Source organism: Liolophura sinensis, chromosome 8 (genome assembly GCF_032854445.1).
Source record: "Liolophura sinensis isolate JHLJ2023 chromosome 8, CUHK_Ljap_v2, whole genome shotgun sequence".
In the NCBI taxonomy this organism is placed as follows: Eukaryota; Metazoa; Mollusca; class Polyplacophora; order Chitonida; family Chitonidae; genus Liolophura; species Liolophura sinensis.
In genome coordinates, this window is record NC_088302.1 from 30455632 (window position 1) to 30476034 (window position 20403).

The window sequence follows — 20403 nt, forward strand, 5'->3', positions numbered from 1 at the left end:
AAAGCTTCGTCCTCGAACAATATGGCGCTGTACGGCCAGAAATAACGTGGTCGGTTGTAGCTTCTCAGGGGGAAAGCGGTTTCCAATGACATCTCTGTGATCAGGGAATATTGATCCTGGGAGGGTATCGGGTATCAGATTGCCCTGAGTCCAGACTCTCTTCTCTAGTGTCTTCACACCAAGGTATTCATGTGGCTGTACTGTGTTTGGGCGTACCTTTTCCACAGTGTATTTGGGTGTATCGCTTCAGGAGTGTATTTGGGTGTATCGCTTTAGGAGTGTATTTGGGTGCATCGCTTCAGGAGTGTATTTGGGTGTGCTACTTCAATAGTGTGTTTGGCTGTACCGCTTCAGGAGTGTGTTTGGGTGTACCGCCTCCGAAGTGTGTTTGGCTGTGCTTCTTCAGGAATGTGTTGGTGGGTGTGCTGCTTCACAAGTGTGTTTGGGTGTACTGCTGCAGGAGTGTGATGGTGGGTGTATAGCTTTAGGTCTGTGTTTGGGTGTATGTATTCAGTCACAGATAGGTACACAAGTTGGTACTGCTCTGGTATTGAATGGTAATGCCGTGGGTATTTTCCGTCTTGGAGGAATACATAGCTCCATACTTCATGCAACACCAAATCTCATAGCTTCTTCAGTGGTGACCATTTGGGGTAAGTACAACTAGCCCAAATGCGCGCATAGTAAAGTAAATCAATAGATGCTGTAAAGTAGAGTAATACCCATTGCTTTGTATTGTTGATTGTACGTATAAATCCTGTATGCACATTGCCATTTGGCTGGGGTACAGTTGTGATACTTACATACTTAAGTATGGGTGTGGCATATATTGTGGATTCTGGGAATCGGATATTATACAAATTCAAAACTTACCAATTTCAAGCGAATTTAATGAATTGGGTCATCGTGAGACTCTTTTAGCTATGTCATGTTTGTACCGGGGATCTATATGGAGTATTTTTCACGTGGAATCAGGGCAACCATCCAGTACCCTAAAGTACCACAATGCAGTTGAGTCGACAATTTCCTGTTGAAGTCGAATGACGTACGGTATATAAATGAGAGACACCCATTATCAGTGTGTAGTAAAGAGCTCAATAGGAAACTGTCTTACTACTTCAGGTGATGCATCAGTAATTATGCAGTTTAATGCTGTTCCTGTTGTATATTTCCTGTTTTGCTTTGATGATCAAAAGAACACAAACTCATGTGGGCAGAAGTATCATTTTAGAGTTTGGCTACAATGAGTCGGCTTTGTGAAATAAATTCTTTCATCACAAAAGCTGATACTTTTCTCGACTTTTTTCTTTAGACCTATTCATGACAGATTGGACTAGAGCTGTCATGTTATGCTTATCATCTCGCAGATCTGTCCGGGAAAAATCTGACTGCTGGCCTGTCATCAGTTTCTGCTTGATTTGCACTGTGTGTGCGAGAGCTGTAACATGTTGGATTAGGTGCAAGACTATCATCTCATGTTCCATGTCTACATGGTATCAGATGTAATCTACTTGATTAAACATGCAAGGAAGGTGTGCTCACTGTTTCACCCAATGGCTAGTAAATAAAAACAATAGCGGAAAACCTAAACTCACAGTTTTAATAATGGAGTAAATGCGCACACAGCATGAAAACATGACTCATCGTATCAGTTTTGTCTTTCCTGACAGCTGCAGTTTGGAATCAGGTAAAACTTCTGCCAGTTGGCAAATCATGATTATTGTTCCTTCTCACTGAATGTAACTATCGGGCTTTAGGTTTTTAGTTAAGCTGAGTGCAGACCTGACACATTTAGATTCTGTTAATAGCTTATACTCTGGCTCTACGTGCAGGAATATAGAGATAAATGCATACTGTGAGTTTCAGCATTTTCAGTGATGTATTGTGTTTTACGGAGATATTTTACAAAACATGTGTGTACAAGCAAGAGAATTCTAAGGAATTCAAAATCTCGGACTACACTGCCCAATCATCCGTCTTCAGTAGGCCTGTCTAAGAATACTCAGTGAATCAGTATGGATGTTTGTCTGAATATAGAGGTCACATGTTTGTGCGTATAAATTGGTTGGTGGTACTGACCCAAATGTTATTGATCCAGAAGGTCATTGACCGGACACAGGGACCGTTGCCCCAAGATACTCCCAAATTGCATCTTATTTTAAATGTATAATAGGAATATAAATAATAAATATAATAATAATAATTTATTATATAATAATAAAATAATATAATAAATGCATAGGAGCCTTGAAGTATGCAAAATACCAGGCAGCTTTTAAATATTTTTATTCATGGAAATAATCACGTTTTAATCAAAAAGGAATTATTTTTGTTATCAACTTAAAAACTGACTTAAAATGCCAGTAAGTTCATGGACATAGTATGAAAATGCTCATGAAATCACTGTTAAATACATAACTTTAAATTTAGGCTAGAATCAAAGAAATCAAAGTTACCAAGTAGCTTGAATGCATAACTTTAAATTTAGGCTAGAATCAAAGAAATCAAAGTTACCAAGTAGCTTGAATACATAACTTTAAATTTAGGCTAGAATCAAAGAAATCAATGTTACCAAGTCAGCCAGCATGAAAACAGCTACAAAGTATAGAATGTTCGTACTTCAATCTGTATTTTATCAAATGAAATATCAAAGAACAAGAAATTTAATTAGAAGGTTTTGGGTTTTTTTTTTATAACAGCATTTGCTGTTAACAATTAATTAACAGTACCAGTTGTACCTGGTTATCTGCCTAAAGACCCCAGATAATGATAATATGTCGTAGATGTTGAGTAGAGATTTGAAAGGAGGGAAGCAAGGCTGAAAATGCATACGGTACCCGTCATTTGTCAAACTTTGTGGTTTTTGTTGTTATCACTAGACAACTGAATAATTACTGTATGCCCTTGACCTTTTCAAGCTGAGTGCAGAATTGGCCAAATGTTCCATACATTGTAATCAGGTGAACAATAATGGTGTAACAGGTAAATACAGGTATAAAACAAACATCATCTCTCTCCTAAAGCATCAGGAAGTAATAAGCTTGGTAATAAAAAAAAATAATGTAGGGTTTTCTTCAAGAACAAATACATGGTAAGTAAATTTTTCAAAAACGGTAATATTGTGTGGAATGTTATAATGTAGTAGGCTCATTTTACATGTGACAGCCGATAAAAAGACTCCTATCCTTTGTTAACTTCATATATACATATTTCCAAACCACAGTTGTTTAACAGACATCCTAGCACAGGTGTTGTTCTGTACATGCATTACACATAATGATAATTACTTATGCACATTTTCTCATTAGTATTACCTGTGATGCAATGTATGTGACATATACAACTGCCTGTAGACGATTAAAAGCTTAACATTTGTCATTCAAACATTTTCATAAACTATTAGCATTGTCTTAGTACATGTACATGCAGAACTGCTTATCTCACAGTTAGTAAAATCTGTTCCACCAGTGAAAGCCAGAAACCAGTTAAAAGCAAGTCGCGTTTTTTTTAATATATTTGCTTTTCTGGTCAATACGGTGTTGACTTATTATAAGAGTTTCATATAGAAGGACCCATTGTGTTTCCATCATCAGCACCAAGTCTGATAGCAGTGTCTGTTATTCACTCTGCCATGATTTGCATGTTTTGAGGTTCCAAAAAACCTTGTGGTACTTCTGCCTTATGCTGATTAAATTACGTAAACATTGTGTTCAGTTTTGAAGTGACGCAATCTAGTGAGTGCTTTTATTACAGCAAATCTTAAACCTTTTTGACCGTCTAATTCAATTTTTGTTTTTTTTAGCGGAATTTATGTATAGACTTATGAAAATGACGCTAAAATGATTTGTTAGTGTCACTAAAGATGCAAGTTTTCTTAAACTGGACAAATTATTTCTCTACAACCCATAGATCTCTCCGAATGTTTCAAAATATTGGTTGCAAATGGTGGTTGAAAATGTTGAAAAATTAGGGTGAATGAGTTTGTTATGGCTGGCTGTGTATTATTAGAACTACCTGTATGTCTAAACATACTGTTTGAAAAAGGTTATACAAATGCATAAATTAATCCGCATACAACTCCATATAGCCCTTGTAAGATTATGCTGCTCAGTGTTACAGGAATTTTTTTTCACTACATGTAGTTTGTAAACCTTAGTGTTGAACCGGCAGTCTTAACCCTTGTCATTGTATTTTAACTGAATGTACAGCGTACCTGTGTTTAACAAGTAGAGTCTAATGTGGAGAGCAGGTAATTAACACAGGTAATAGTGCGCTCAGGGTTTGATTAGCGCAGTATCAGGTGCTGATTGGAAAAGGTGCTCATACAACACAGGTGCTGCTCTACCTGGGCAGGTATGCTGCTGATTGCAATAAACGACTTCAGGTAGTTATAGGACATGTACAGGTGGACGTTGAAACTGAACCGTTACATGTATACCATACTCACAGCCTAGCTGGCAAGGTAAACAATGCATGGAGGAAGTTAAGGTGAGCTAACATTGCTATTTTCATTTCCTTTCTTTTCTTCTATTATTCATATATTTGCCTTAGAACGTGTTTCTTTGCACAGGCCATTGTATCTGGAGGTCTCTCGGCACTTTTCAAGGTATAAGATGACATGTACCTGGCCAGGCTCCACGTGAAATATTTGAACATATTCCGTTTTTCCTTATGCTGCTTTGTATATTACTTTGTGTGTCACACTGTTTTGAGATCTATGAAGGGAAAACTACTAAAGTTTCACGGGGATAGAAATGTGGATTTGAATTGGTATGTATTTGAATTGTTACATTTTGGGAAAAGATGGTAAAGCCTATTGTCAGTTTCTTCGTTTGTTTTCCTACTTTTTAATTGAAAAAAAAAAGAAATGTTCAGATATCTACTACGAGCAGAGCTTATAAACAAAGGTCAAATCCTCACTCTTTATGTCATGAAAGGTGCTGGTACTGTTTAAGTTTAACCAGCATATGTAGTAAGTAATGGAACATACATCAGTATTAAACTTATTTATACTTATTTTATCTACCGGTAGTACCTGTTGAGTTTTATGGCTGTCATTGACAATCTAATTACATATCGGAATGTGTGGAGTTCTATTTTTTGATGTGCATATTTCATGCTCTGTCTGTCGAAATCGTACGTGGTACGTCCTATGCTTTAGGACCTACCAAGTATAGGTCAGAGAAAAGAACGTGTGGTCAGGTTAAGTACAATATCGTGCTTTTAGTGCTGGTCTGAATATTAGTGTTGTTGTGTGTGATTCTTTTAATAATTACATGTATGATAACATCTTAACATTTGGATGTTTATAAAATGAGGAAAAACGGCATGAGCTAAATTCTTAGTTATTAATTAACATTAGTTATTAATCATCAGAGAATCACAGAATAGTTGGAATGGTATTTCAGGAATGTAGTTTTAATGCCGTGTTTAAAATTGTCAGTTACCCACATGAATTTTGATATTAAAGGATGATGCGCTGTAATCGGATAATTTTACAGAAGTGAAAGTGTATTCTCCATGAAAATGTAGCACAAGTCTTCACCCTGTTTGTTTAAGAAGACAAGTTTGAAAATGTGACCACTTAATGCCTGAATAATTAGTTTTCTGAAGATCAAGGCTCAGAATAATTGTGAATTTGAATATGAGCATATGTATACGCATGCTAATATTTCACACATTAAAACGCTTGCGATCAGTTGACAACCTTCAATGTAAGTGCTGGTATGAGTGAAATATTATTGAGTATGACATAAAACACCAGTGTGATAAATAAATGGTATTATCAATATATGTACACTTGCTGTGTCTGATTTAGAGCTGTAGATTTGTGCATTTCCACTGTACTGGTATGAAGTATTGTTTGTGTGGCCTGATGCAGAAATGGTAGTTGGTCTATATAGTCAAGAAGATTACCATTTTTCACGTCTGATGAAGTAGTAGTCATTAGGGCAGGACATCTACAGGTAGCCTGGCCAAAGTCTCCATTGATCCATAGAGGTACTTTAATAGTACCCTGACATCTAACTACAGCTAAGGCTGGGTGTGGTCAAACTGTCACAATATTCTGGCCATATTCTGGCTGCCAGAAGCCGTGGTGCCCACAAATATACAGTATTGCCAGTCCAGTCGAACTAGTTATGACCAGTCTGGCAGTAGTAAGGCAAAAAAAGAAAGTAATCTACTCAAAAAATGGAAGGTGAAGGTATGTACTGTCAATATATAGAAATTGATGAGTTTTTTTGGGGGGGTTTCATTATTGTGTGACATTGAGACTGTGACTGTGGAGAAGGGAACTGCTTAACATATGTATTATGCGTACCTTTTCAAAGCTGTGTTGTTGTATACATTTATATGTACCATGTCTGTGTTGAATATGCAAGGCAGTGATGGTTTTTTTATTTTCATATATGTACATGTTGTGTGTTTGAGGGTAATTTATTTACACAGACGTCACACGCTTTCTCTCTCCAGGGCATAGTGTAACTGGCCAGACTGTCATTGCACATAGCTGGAGGATGTGTATGTATATATATATATACATATATGTATGTATATGGGTATGTGCTTTTTTGCGGCTTTACCCAGCCGTCAAATTTCATCTGTGGAGCAACAGGAAGGTTGCATTGTTGACAGACTGTTGTCGGTTGTTATACACCTGGCACAGGTGTGATTCGTGTCTCTCTTTTACCAGTCGCACAAATCAATCTATGTGATGTAGAGATGTGGATTTAAGCCAGTGCCTTGTGAAATTATGATTTCACAAAAGCTGGAGTCTAACTCTCCATTAGAAGTAGAACTGCATAGTGATGAGTTTAACTTTTTCGCACAAAATCATGAGTAAGGGGCTCTCTACACGCCTGTTACAAATTTTTCCTGAGCTGATAATATGATGTCATATATATTATGTTACTTCTGTCTCCCCAGGGCACCCCGGGAAAGTCTGCCAGTCGGGACAGTGACAAAAGTCTACTGAGTGTTGGCAGCTCCGACAACGAAGAGGTAAGCTCCATTTACAAGTACATGTAAATATTAGACCATACTATTGTGCCAGTCTGTGGATGTAGGCCTCTGTTTTCTGATGTTTATGGCCTTTTCACCACTATTTACACTCATCCTGCTCTTTGCAACCTAATCCCATTTTTCTTTAAATTTGGCTCCTAAAATAACCGTAGTTTTTCTTAAGATTTTGTTTATGTTTTTGAGGAAAGGATTTATAAATCATTGAAAATATTTATTGATTGATTTGATTGATGTTTTACGTTGTACTCAAGAATATTTCACTTATACCATGGCTGCCAGCATTATGGTGGGGGAAACCGGGCTGAGCCCGGGGAACCCCATGACCATCTGCATGTTGCTGGCAGACCTTCCCATGTACAGCCGGAAAGGAAGCCAGCATGATCTGGACTTGAACTCACAGCGACCGCATTGGTGAGAGGCTTTTGGGTCATTATGCTGCGCTAGTGCACTAACCAACTGAGCCATGGAGGCCCCTCATTGAAAATAAATATATTTTAAGATTTCTGCAGTGGCCTGTATAAAATTTAGGATAGTGCTCCTCAAGACATAAAAATTGAAACAATCAAGCGATTGGCTGAAGTGGTTAGTATGCCAGCACGGCACAATCATTCAGGAGCCTCTCACAATACGGTCGATGTGAGAAGGTCTGCCAGGCCAGTTTTAGCCATACGACAGCCTTCCATTGTCTTATCTAGGTACGAAAATGAATATTTGGGAAATAACAAGTAACTGTTTTTTATGACAGGAGGACCTGTTCCAGACCAACTGGAAGGCGTCGGTGGCATCTGTTGTGACCAGGAGATCAAAGGGGGCACCGTCCACAGGTGAGTGAACCAGATGTTGTTAAATTTACGTTCCTGAAGATTTCTATGGGGACAGGAAAAATGTGAAAGAGATTTTGAAAAATGCCAAAATTTACAAGATTCTGGCGTATGTTATCAGTAGATTTTATTTGAGAAGATTTTAACTCTGATTATTTATCTTCATGGGCTGTATTACTTCAATAAGCTTCAGCTGCAAAATTAAACAAGGATTATCACCTTCTGCATTTTGGCCAGATTATTTGAAATATTCTATCTACCAATAACATCTTTTTTATTGCAATTTAACATAAGTCCATTGCACAGTTAAAGAGCATTTGGCATTGACACACTACCTTGAATTCTACATGCAGTAAGATATGCCGTTTTGGACGTAAAATTTTATTTTAATTTCATAAATACTATATCATTACTTTGTAATGGTTTATTATCATAGACGCCTTCGGGAAGTGTAAATTGTCCAATTAGAAAATTAATCAAGACTGCAGTTCGGTTCACGGAATTCATGCAGTTATGAAGCATGACGTGCAGTACAAGTGTGAACTCCTATGTCATGTTCACTTGATAAATCTTCATGTCTGTGTGCATTGATTTTTAATAAACTTGAGTGGAGTGACAATTGTATAGCCTCTAATGGCTGGCTGTGTTGTTTTTTATCTAGGCCTTGTAAACTTAAGTTTGCTGTGTGGTTAGAGTTTTTTTTTTTGTATAATGCTTGTATGTTTTGGTTATCCACAGATATATAAATGACAATGTAAAAATCTTGTTGAACATGTCGGCTTTGGATTTCCTCCTCAGTGATTTAACTCCCCCCCCCCCCCCTCCCCAGCTAAGATAAAATTAACTTGTTCTTTTTAATCCTGCCTGCGTGAGCCTAGCCTCGTTAAGAAGTAATTTGCATTTGTCACATCAGTTTTGTTCGCTCATGCTTGCGGTCTTTTAGACACAAGACTGTAGGCTTGTATGTAGAAGCTACTTATGGAACTTCAGGTACATTTGCCCGCATTTCTCATGAAGTTTAATTGGTCATACTTACTGCTATATATGCAAATTACAGGATTCAAGTATTTTTTTTTATTTTTTTTTATCAGTTGATATAATGGACCAGATGTTAGTGCCCTGTATAAATTTCTTGCAGCCTCAGTGAATTTTACTTAACATCATTTTAGTTGCCTTGTGCTCATAAAAATATTTTGTTTTATCACCACACATCTTCACTTGCTGCTTGCTCAAATTTGGATCAACTTTTGTTTGGGGGGTGGGGTGGAGGGGGGCGGAATTTCTGAAAAATAACCTAGGAGCATGTGAAACAATCAGAAAACTTTTCAAAACTGTGTGAGTATCAACTTAGTTTCCTGTCCTGCACTCCTGTGGAGATCAGCTACCTTCAGTTATTTCATAGGTTGGGCCCAGTGGTATGCAAAAGAAAACTGTCAATAAGAGTGACAGCTTGTGAAAGTTTATGTTGCTGATATGCAAGTATGTCAGATTGATATAAACTGAGCACCACTCCCCCACCCCCCACCCCCAGCAGGTGCCATGGTATCTTTACAATGTCACAAGTCACCAGATCCATAATTGAAAACTTGTGGTGCGCATCAGAATGCCAATCAGACTGATGTAGCAGGTGCTCTCTGCGTGTATTATTGTGTATACATTTACGTCAGCGCGTTTTGTGCATTTCCACACGTCTACATGTACTTCATTCTAGTATCTTGGACATATTCCATGCTTTAGAAAGAGTTCTACATTCAGTAATACCAGCAGGACTTGGCACTTCACTAGGAAGTGACGGTTATCAGGGTATATGGGCCTACTACTCAGTATTTTAGGATGGTCATTCTTCATTGTAGGATTAGTTTTTTATCTCTTAAGCAATGTATTTTTTGTTGTAGCAGATGTATTCCAGGGTTTAGCAAGTCTTCTCCCTATAGGTGGAGGAATATTGCATGCGTTAGGACACGTATCCCATATCATGGGAAAAGTTTTTTCTGTGTTAGAAAAATTATTCTTTAAGGTGGGAGGAGCATTCTGAAATCATGCCTTACGTCACTAGTATTCTCTCGCCGTCAGGAGCATCATTTGTTTGTGTGTTATGTTATGTGAGTATTCTCTGTTGTAGGAATAGTATTCTAATTGTTGGGAAAAGCATTCCACCAGATTTTCAGAGCAGCTATCCATAATTATTCACTACTTAACCCGAACTCTTTTAGGAGGAAAAATTTTTTTTTTACATGTGTGGTCATCTATATTTTAGAATATGTAGTAACATGTATATTATGAAAGATAATTATTTATCTGTTATGTGCCTCATTAATTAATTGCTTATGTTTCATAAGTAGTCTGCCATATCTTCAGCATTATTGCATTAATATGCATTATTGCATTAATATGCATTATTGCATTTTTGCATTATTGCATTATTGCATTAATATGCATTATTGCATTGATATGCATTATTGAAGAGTAATCCGTATTAGTCAACACTGACATTTGTGTTACTCGGGCCTGTTTTGGAAGATATTGAACTTCACTGCTGTCATTCCTGTTATGACTGCTCCTTTTCATTGGTCAGATACTGGGATGGAGCTGGACTTGAGTGCCGTCCAACCAACCACAGCACTGAAAAGTGATGCTGCCAAGCACCGCATCTCAGTGGCACCCAAGGCGAGGAGAGGGGCACGACAAGGGAAGAAAATACAGCTGCAGGTAGGACTAAGGCTTCAGTTCATAAGGCGGTCTTCCAGCAACCTGCGGATGGTCATGGGTTTCCCCCGGGTTCAGCCTGTTTCCACCCACTATAATGCTGGCTGCCATGGTATAAGTGAAATACTCTTGAGTACGGCGTAAATCACCAATCAAATAAACAAATAAATAAATAAGTCCATAAGGCTGTTGAAATTCTTTAATCTTTTAACCTGTGTGCAAGATGTTTGTTGAACCAGAATCTGCAGGCGTTATTTTGTGTAGACTAATAAAATTACTGTCAGTCTTCAACCTTTTCGGCCACTAAAGCACCATTTTCAGTGGAACAGTTATTATGAAATGACACCGAGAATGATTTGTTTGTGTCACTATAGATGCAAGTTTCATAAAACTGTGCAGATTGTTTCTTTAAACCCAGGAATTCTCACGGAATGTTTCACAAAATTTGTCACAGTGGTAAATGAATAAATAGGGCATACTTGTTATGAAAACCTGAAATTGGCTGAGTTGCCCTGATTTGGACAGGCAGAGTAACCTACCAGGAAAAGTTGTCTTAAAAGCAAAAAAGTCTTTTATAAAGCTATTTGGTTGTTTAATGAAACAGGGGTGCATCACAGCCTGAGTTTTGTAATGTCATAAATATGGTTTGGACCTCACAACAGCCTAACATGGAAAAATAACAAAAATTATGAGAGAAAAAATGTTCAATGAAAAGAAATTGTTTTATGTGGTATGAAAATGTTCCTGAAAGGCTTCAAGACGTACCCTAAATGATCTAAAATTTCGTCGCATTTTTAGAGGCAAATAAATGTCACAAAATATCATTTTTGGTGCTGAAACATATAATTTTCCAGTAGAATATCATCGCATGTTCCAAGCAAACCTCAAAACATATTTCCAAAAACAAATATAACTCTCAGAATCAGGAAAAATGGGCAACTTAGTCATGGACGAAATTTATGGTAATTATTCTATGTTTTATGTTGCCTCCATCAGACATTTGAAACTCTCATTAAACCAACTGAGTACTAGAATGTCTTCTATGAGTGTCCAAACTTTTGTCCTTTTTTTTAGATCTGGCCCTGTACATAATAGGGCTGTAGATGATTGCTATCTGATAAATGCTTACAACTGCCACAACCTGACTTCACTTCTAGTGAATTAAATCAGTAGAGCAGTGGAGAAGAAAAGATTTTATATTCGATCAATAAAGAAATATTTCTTCCATTTCTGCAGAAAAAACCAAATTCCTCTGCCTTACCAAAGCTACCAGAGGAGTCTCCTTCAAAACTCGCCAAAGAAGATGTAATCCAGAAAGAGTTGTCTTCCCATGGTAGGCTAAATGCACATTTTATGTTTGTTATTTCAATTTATCTGTGTTTTAATCATGTTTTTATTTATTAATCATATGTGAATGTTTAGCTAATCAGGAACATATATGTATCATCACTCAAGGTTTAATTGATTATAGAATGATACGTTATATACTTTCAAGATTTAAATTACTAAACTTGATTGCATGCTACATGTCATCATGGCTACTTTTGAAGGATTTTTAGCATTGTTTGTGCAGCTTTACTGAGAATAAGGTATGCTAGAATTTGGTTGGAATTTTGTGCACAGGTTGGCACTGGACCAATCCGTTAAATTTTAACGCATATCTCAGTCTCAATTCCCATTCAGATCCGTTCCAGGAATATTTGAGGTGATTCTTCGCCATTACAAGATTGGACAAAAATGCAGAGTATTATCCCTGTGTAAAGCAGGAATTTCCTGCATTTAGCGATGATTAAGGTTAGCACTGTCAAGCGTTCAGAGACCCTGGAACGTTAAATTTGGTTGACAGTTGGCAAGTGATTATAGATTATAGGTTTTCTCTGTATCTAGAAAATACTAGCAGTTGCTTAATCATGTACGCTTCACCCTTTCCAGGCACTAAAGATGTTGCAGTTAAGCCAGTGTCAAAGAAAGCTGGCAGTCAGGAGAAAATTTCTGTGGACAAGCCTGTTGAAACCCCAGCCGTTTCTCCTGAACCATCTGCTATCAGTGGCAAACCTCTTCTCAAACAGAAGTTGTCAGGGGAGAAAACTGAGGAGATTGTCTCCAAGAGTACAGCCCCTTGTGCCTCGGCACCATCTTCCACAAAGTCTACTGCTACAGAGGATATCAAGACGATTGATAAAGCTGACGAGAAGGAAAAGACATCATCTTCGGGGGTGACAGAGCTGTCACAGGCTTTTAATAGACTAAGGAAGACATCTGGGAAGAAAACAGAAGATGCTTCTCAGGATAGTGATAAAGAAAACATTAGCGAGGAAACTGTGCCTCAAAAGTCCTCTGACACAGACAAACGAAAACCAACTGGAAAACAGCCGTTGGCTAAAACTTCCGAATTCAGAGGTTCTTTAAAAACTGTTGGTTTACCTGAAAAGGTTAACGAAAACACTGTGAGTAAGACTTCAGGTGACAACGAGGTTAGCAACTCTAAAGTTAGCGAGAATGCTGACAGTCAAGGTGTCACGAAGCAAGCTCTGAGGCCTACTCTCTCTGCCCAGTCCGACTCCAGTGTGGATGTGGGCAGTACGGGGGCTAAGAGAGATTCCATTAAGGAAGAATCTGGTAGCAGGATAACTGGGTCAAAGGACAGTGATGTGCAAGAGGCAGAGACATTGTCCTCTGTGAGGGCCTCTTTAAGACCTGGTTTAAAGACTTCCATGATCAAGGAGACCAAGGCTGATGCTAAACCTTCTGGTGCCGGTGCCGGTGCCAAGACGTTTGATAGTAAGGTAACCTTCAGCGGTGAATTGAAATCCACTGACAGTTCAGATGTTTCTGTGTCTGTGTCGAAAGACAGTAAAGTGTCAGAAGGCGCATCAACAGATGGAAAGGGCAATAATGCTCAAGAAAAAGCTGAAGGCAGTACTGTGTCAGATGCTAAAGTGGCCTTCAGCAGCAAGACAAACACTGATGGCAACCTTGGTTTACAAAGACTTGCCTCACCCAAAGAAGAATACAAACAGAAGCGCCAAGGTCGTAGTAAAACTCTCCCAGAACCACCTCTGGCTAAAGAGGTTGTAAAAAGCAGTGTTCAGCCTGCCAGAAATGATTACGATAATGTCACTATAAACGTTAACAAGCCTCAGCTGGAGGAGAACACGGCCAACCCCGAGGGTGATAAAGCACAGCCTGTTGATGAGGAACCTGTGACTAAGAAGGACGGTGAGAAGGTCAGTTCATCTCCGCCATCCTCACCTGCGCGGCAGGGAGTGACGGTCATTACCACAGCGGCTAAGCGACCAGAGCCCAAACGGCTCTCACTAAAGGGTGGCCTGGTGTCAGACTCTTCTGAACCCATTTGGGTTGTCATGGCCAGGAAGAAAAAGGCCCAGGAAGATTCTAAGGAAGATAAGGAGAGTTCAGACTCTAGTAAAGGCGATGAAAGCTCAGATTCATCAAAGACTGTGCAGACATCAGACACAACTCCTGGAAAGTCTGCCACGCAGAGCTCACCTGCTAAGAGTTCGTTCCCCTCCTCACCCTCCAAGACACCTTTCAAGGAAACGAAAATCAACACAAAAATCGCCCCTCCTCCCGAAATGAAATCGGCCTCAAAACCAATACTGATAGAAAACAAGCCTCCAGGTAAAGTTGAGGTAGAGGAGAAATCATCCTCCACCCCTGCGCCTACGGACAGCCGCAGTGTGCTGGTGAGTAGACCGGCTGTTAAGTTTGTAAGAAATTTGCCACCATCCAAACCTTCAACCAGTGCTCCTCCGGTGGCAGTCAGTAAACCAGCGCATGGGAAGAGTTTTGTGATTGATAAACCAGTTCCAATGACATCTAAGCCTTCAGCAGAGACGTGGAAAGTCACACCTGCGAAACCCGAGGGAAGTTCTGCAGGTGTAAAAACAGGTGGCGGGTCATCTTTTCCCGGACAGAAAACCTTCACTATTGACAAGTCCTCTTTGGGCAGCTCATCCAGCTCTAACACCGCCAAGCCAGCGGAGAAAAAGGAGGAGACAAAACCATCAAGTGTCCCTGCCTGGAGGAGTAACCTTCAGAAGAAAAAGGAGCCAGCAGAGATCAAAGTCCCGGAGATGAAAAAAATAGAGATTATTGAAAAATCTGGTCCCATGTCTCCTCAAAAGCCAAGCCAGACTAAACCAGTGGAGAAATCTACTGACGAGGTAAGAGTTCTGTAGCCTTTTTCTGTATGAATACGTTTGTCTGTGGTAACAAGCTGCAAGAGGGGGCTTTTGTTAGGTCAGATGATTAGAGAGCTGGTCCACGGCAACTGTCAGGCTGTTGACCAGTGAGATTGCATATTTAAGTCCTGCTCTGACTATTTCATCTCCAATTTTAAGTCCTGAGATTCACATTTGGTAATATCGGGTGGGTTTCACCATGATTTTCCAGGTTTCTCAAATCCATGAAAGCTGACAGCAAGATTTTTGAGTGTGATTTTAGATACTAATTAGATCAGTTAATATAGTAGAAATGTTTTTTAAGTGCTGATAAATAGAGATAGATAAAGAAAACAGCAGTATTAAAACACTTCAACTTTGTTCATGATTAATTATATTCAGATGGAAGGTTCAAACTTTTGGTGTTTTTTCAGTGGACCATTGAAAATACCTTACCTTAATCTGTCTTGTGCAGAATTTACATGTGTATGAATGTCTTAAAGAATGTCTTTGTTTGAAATGGCACGCTGTGCTCCATTTCTTAGGCTGTGTAAAACTCTCCAGTATTCTGTGTTTCACTATTGCAGGCACCTGTGATTATGCGTGAGAAAGCCAAGACTGACAAGTGCAGTGATGTTGCTTCGGCACGATCCTCCAAAGTTCTTGACATGGTGAAAAATTACCAAAAGCTACAAGTGAGCTGAAAGTGGTCGTGTGAATTTCATGGAATTGTCCACGCTTGGCAGACTGGAACATTACTGTCCATGCACTTTCCAGTGGACATTTCCCCAGAGCTGTGGCTGGAGTGTAACAGTAGAGCTGGCTTCTAAATGCTGTGGTGAAGCTCGCTAGTATTGCAATTGCACAAATGCCTGGCATTCGTGATTTGGAGATTTTGTACATACATCCAAAGACTGCAACGACAAAGGGCCAGCATTCTCAAGCTACTGGCCTCTGTGTTTATACCCAGAAGATGATGCCATTCTGTTAAGTCGTATTGGATGTTTATCTTTCTCCTAAGCTTGAGCTTCATTGTTTCATGTGCTATTCCAAAATATATTCGACCAAGAGCTTGTGTTCGGGGAAAAGCCTTTTCACAGTCACCATGTACAGGATTTAGTAGAATGAAAAATGTGGTTTTCCTAGAAAAAAACGGAGCTATACTTATAAAGGATTTGCATATCTCTGATGACTAGTACTACCAGTGAATGTTGGCTTTGATAAATTCTTTCATCTGTTCCTGGCCTGTGTAATATAAAAGATGTTTATTTGCGCTGCAACAAAGGCTGACCAAAGGTGTCTCCTTGCTGACCACCATCTGACAGTTTTAAATCTGTGTTTACCTATGCAGCCCATCTTATTGTACATACAGTTCATCCTCCCAGCAGTACAATGAAAATGGTGGGAGATCTGGACTGATTGCTCACTCTTTGATAAGTCTACAACTAGCCTTTGTAATGGATGTGCCTGATGTTGCCGTCTTATCTCTCCTGTATTATTATTATTATTATTATTCTTATTACGTACTACATTGCAACTGAGCAACTTCTATTTTCTGGTATATTTACAATGTGCAGTAAAGTTGTGCAAACAGTGATGTGTGAACTACATGTACAGTGCATTATATCATAGACTTATTGGTTAGAATTCCGGGATTGTAAAGAAAAAAAAAAAGACATTGATGTGAACAGGGTTGCTTAAAACCTTGGGTACTGGACTCTATTTCATTTTCTTTATTTTTTTGTAAGGAGGACTCTTGTTAAGCTTAACTGAAATTAATCTTGCCATATCAAAAGCTACCACTGAGAGTATGATATTTTAATATAAAGTTGCAGCATGTAGAAGTAGGATTTTTACTACCTGACTGCGTAGTCTAATGCTGGAGTTAATGTCGCCATCGCTTACCAACAAAATACCTGAATGATTTGATACTTGAGAACTGGAATAGATGCGATCACACATTAGATTCCTCTGTGACCTTTGCTACAAGTAGGTCACACATTAGATTCCTCTGTGACCTTTGCTACAAGTAGGTCACACATTAGATTCCTCTGTGACCTTTGCTACAAGTAGGTCACACATTAGATTCCTCTGTGACCTTTGCTACAAGTAGGTCACACATTAGATTCCTCTGTGACCTTTGCTACAAGTAGGCATGTTTTCAAATCAAATCAAGAATAACGAAATGGCTGCTTTTGCTGCAAACACTAATAAGAGAAAAAGCCACAAACACTGGCAGAAGTTTATTGGAAAATATGCTGACAAACATTGACCATCGAGTGTAACATTTTCTGAATTTGTAAATTGATAACCTGATGTCTGAATCAACCTGGCTTACTGCAAGCATTTCATTTTAATTTGATCTTTTTCTCCAGGCTGGCATTATGATATGACAAGGTTATTACCTTATTACATTTGTAAGGTACGCATTTCAGTCGTATTATTAAAGTTTTGACTCCATAAAACTCGACACGTTATTCACATAAAGGCAATGTGGAAGCAAGATCATTTTACTGCTGATGTTGTACAGAACACCCTCATTTTCTTCCAGCTTTGTTCACATAAGAGATAGCATGATAAAATGGACGCTAACAAACTTGTTGAAGCACCGTTTAAAGGAGTTTGTTTTCCAAAGTAATAAAAGAAAAAGGAAATGTAAGAAGTATTGTTTTAAGGGGTTGCTATCTCCTGTTTCTCGGAGTGCTATTTGATGATAGAGTTGAGCAAAACATTTACCTGATGATGTGAATATTAATGAACAAATACTGAATATGACGACTAGGTCAGATGTGTGATAAGTACGTGAGACCTATTTGAACAAAACTTCATGCATCTTTGTAACAAATACTCTAATTCTTTCTAATTTTTGAAATTGGGACACCTGGCCTGCTTTTTTTAGTTAATATCTCCTGGGTTTTTTTTAGCTAATATCTCTCTTTTTTCTTTTTCTTTTTCACATGGTGAGTACATCTAATGAACATTTTTCATATCTTTACTTTTCCAACAAAACTAGGGGAGAACTGAAATTCCTTGCTTTAATCATTACTAATATCTGTCCTAAAAAAAATAGAAAATTTAGGTACTTCTTACACAGATTTAATACCATGCAGAAAGTACCTCTAACGCATACTTTATATACCTCAAAATAGATATTTGATCAGAGCTGTTAATGTAAGGTCATATACTAACCATTTTATTGAAGCAAAAAACAGTGACAAGGTACTTATCATCAGAAAACACTACACAACATTGTATCTAAATTCGCTTACATTTACTTATTAATTTATTTATTTATTTGATTGGTGTTTTACGCTGTACTCGAGAAATTTTCCCTTATATGACGGCGGCCAGCATTATGGTGGTAGAAAAAACCGGGCCATTTACTCATTAAACCTTGTTGAATATCATTTATTAAATGCATTTAAATATAGCTTTGTCTGGGAAGGTGTGCTCGTAACCTGCGGATGTTCGTGGGTTTCCCCCGGGCTCTGTGTGGTTTCCTCCCACCATAATGCTGGTCGCTGTCGTATAAGGGAAACATTCTTGAGTACGGCGTAAAACACCTGTCAAATAATTAAGTAAATAAATATAGCTTTGTATTCTAAGGTGGTCGTTGGGGATTTCACAGGTAGTGTTGGATTCCGATGACAAATAAGTGAAGGTGTTTTTAGATCGAGCTTTCAGTAGTGTTTTGATGAAAATGATTTCTCGTTTTTGTTTTTTTTTAATGGTGGATAAAGAGTCTTTCTAAGAAATAGTAGTTTGGTTTCCAAGTTTCCACATGGTGAGACAAAAATGGAAACCTTCACCATTGTACACTTTACTAAATGTCAGATGTACATAGTGAAACTTTGCCAGGGATGCATCTTGGATTCCAAGGTCATACAGAAATACTGCTGGTCTCACTAAACTTCAGCTGTTAATTCCAGGGGGCTGTATCTCATCTCTGCCATTGGCCATTGTCTTGGCCCTTGTTGCCATGACTTCTCATTTACACGTTTACATTTGGATAGATGCATACCTGTACAATATATACAGGTGTGTGTAGATCTGACTTGATATGTACTGGAAACATTTTAAAATATTTACCTCATTGATCCTCACTGATGAGGGTGGGGCAAGAGTAAATTGGGATAGGTAGTAAAGACAGTGTTTGGAAAGATAAGCCTGATGTTTTACCTGGCAAATGACAGAGATTATGACTGATGCAAATCGGGCAACTTCGTTAGATTGGAACAACGGGGCTTCCCGTAGATGGGTAACTGGCAGATATGGATCGATGCTTTACCAATGGCTTTGCTCCAGCCCCTGATTTAGTGAATGAGTGAGTGCTTGGGGTTTAACATCGTACTCTGATTTTTGTTGGTTACACAGGGCCATACAGTTGTTGTGAACTGTTTCACCATGCAAGAGATTTTCTAGAGGAATGTCAAGTAAAAGTTTTAAAAACAGGTATTGCAAAGAACAAGCTCTTAGATCGGTTCAGTTCCAGGATTGGGTGGAGGAACAGACCCCAGTCAAATAACCTTACTTCATCAATAAGTATTACATGAGGGTGTACGTCCCTTAAGATCCAAAATTCTTATGTTATATTTGGGGGAGGGGACCCTTTTTTAGTTAAATATTTTGAACATGTTCTTTATGCAAATTAATCGATAAAAACAAAAATGTTATTTCTTATGTGTGTTAAAAATTTTTTGGCTTTCAGTGCAATTTAAAGGATTGTTTGTTGGGTTACATTTTTTTACCTGTTTTTTGTTGTTTTTGATTTTTTCCCAATTTTATTACAATATCTCATGATGCTGGGTGACATTTGGGAACAAGTTTTTTAATGCTTACTAATGAAAATAAATTGATGGCGATAAAATCATAACCACATAAAAAGCTAACTACATGAAACAGTGTATTTTACGATAAATCATCTTTTGCTTCAGATGACACGTAAATGTAATTGCTATTGTGCACATATTTATTTTTCGAAAGCAAAAGATTAAAAAAAATTTTTTTTGGGGACGTTCTCATGTTCAAGCACCCTATTTTAAAGAAGAAATAAATATGAAAAGGTGTAAATCCTCTTACAAAGATATGGATGAGTGTGATGGTAATTAATGATAAAAACCATTACAGCGTCACTGGAAGAATATTTTGGTAAATGTTTTGACGAGTATGTTTATGCAGCTTGTATGGAGGAAGAGCAGAACAATTTGTAAAGAGGAAGCTTGGCATGGTTTTTGCTTAGAATTGTTACCAGTACTACTTCAAGGTACTACTCGTATGAAGAATATCTTAGGAACCGGCTTCTTTTTATGTGCATATGGCCTGTTAGAGCTTTAATTTGTAATACAGGTTCTCAGGATGAGTAGACAAAAAGTTGTATTGCGTACAAAATATAAATATTTGTACATAAATTGTTGTTTTTAAAATTTTTTTTTCCTTGCTGAAAAGTTGGACGTACATGCCAGATTGTACTTTTCATAAAATCTTCAAATTTGGCATTTTGTGATCCAAGGGAGGAAACTCTGCCCATTTGAAACATCTTGGTTGCTTGTTCCCAATTCAGTCCCAATTTGTACATCAAATTCGTCCCATGTTGTGTGTTTATATAAAGCTGCGAATGTGTGCAGTATCATTGTTCAGTACATGTATAATTTTGCTTATCTACAATTTTG

The 20403-nt window shown here is 38.1% G+C and overlaps 1 protein-coding gene across 4 annotated transcripts in view; it reads left to right on the forward strand.

Annotated features, from left to right (window-relative positions):
* LOC135474006 (nucleolar protein dao-5-like) overlaps positions 1-16799 on the forward strand; it is a 73022-nt gene extending 56223 nt beyond the window's left edge. For all 4 annotated transcript variants that reach the window (XM_064753982.1, XM_064753985.1, XM_064753984.1 and 1 more), the window contains 6 exons: positions 6928-7002; positions 7769-7847; positions 10420-10553; positions 11787-11883; positions 12483-14737; positions 15322-16799. In XM_064753982.1, the coding sequence (XP_064610052.1) occupies positions 6928-7002; positions 7769-7847; positions 10420-10553; positions 11787-11883; positions 12483-14737; positions 15322-15438 (2757 nt within the window). In that variant the 3' untranslated portion in view covers positions 15439-16799. The remainder of the gene's footprint in view (positions 1-6927; positions 7003-7768; positions 7848-10419; positions 10554-11786; positions 11884-12482; positions 14738-15321) is intronic.
* The last annotated feature ends 3604 nt before the right edge of the window (positions 16800-20403 follow it).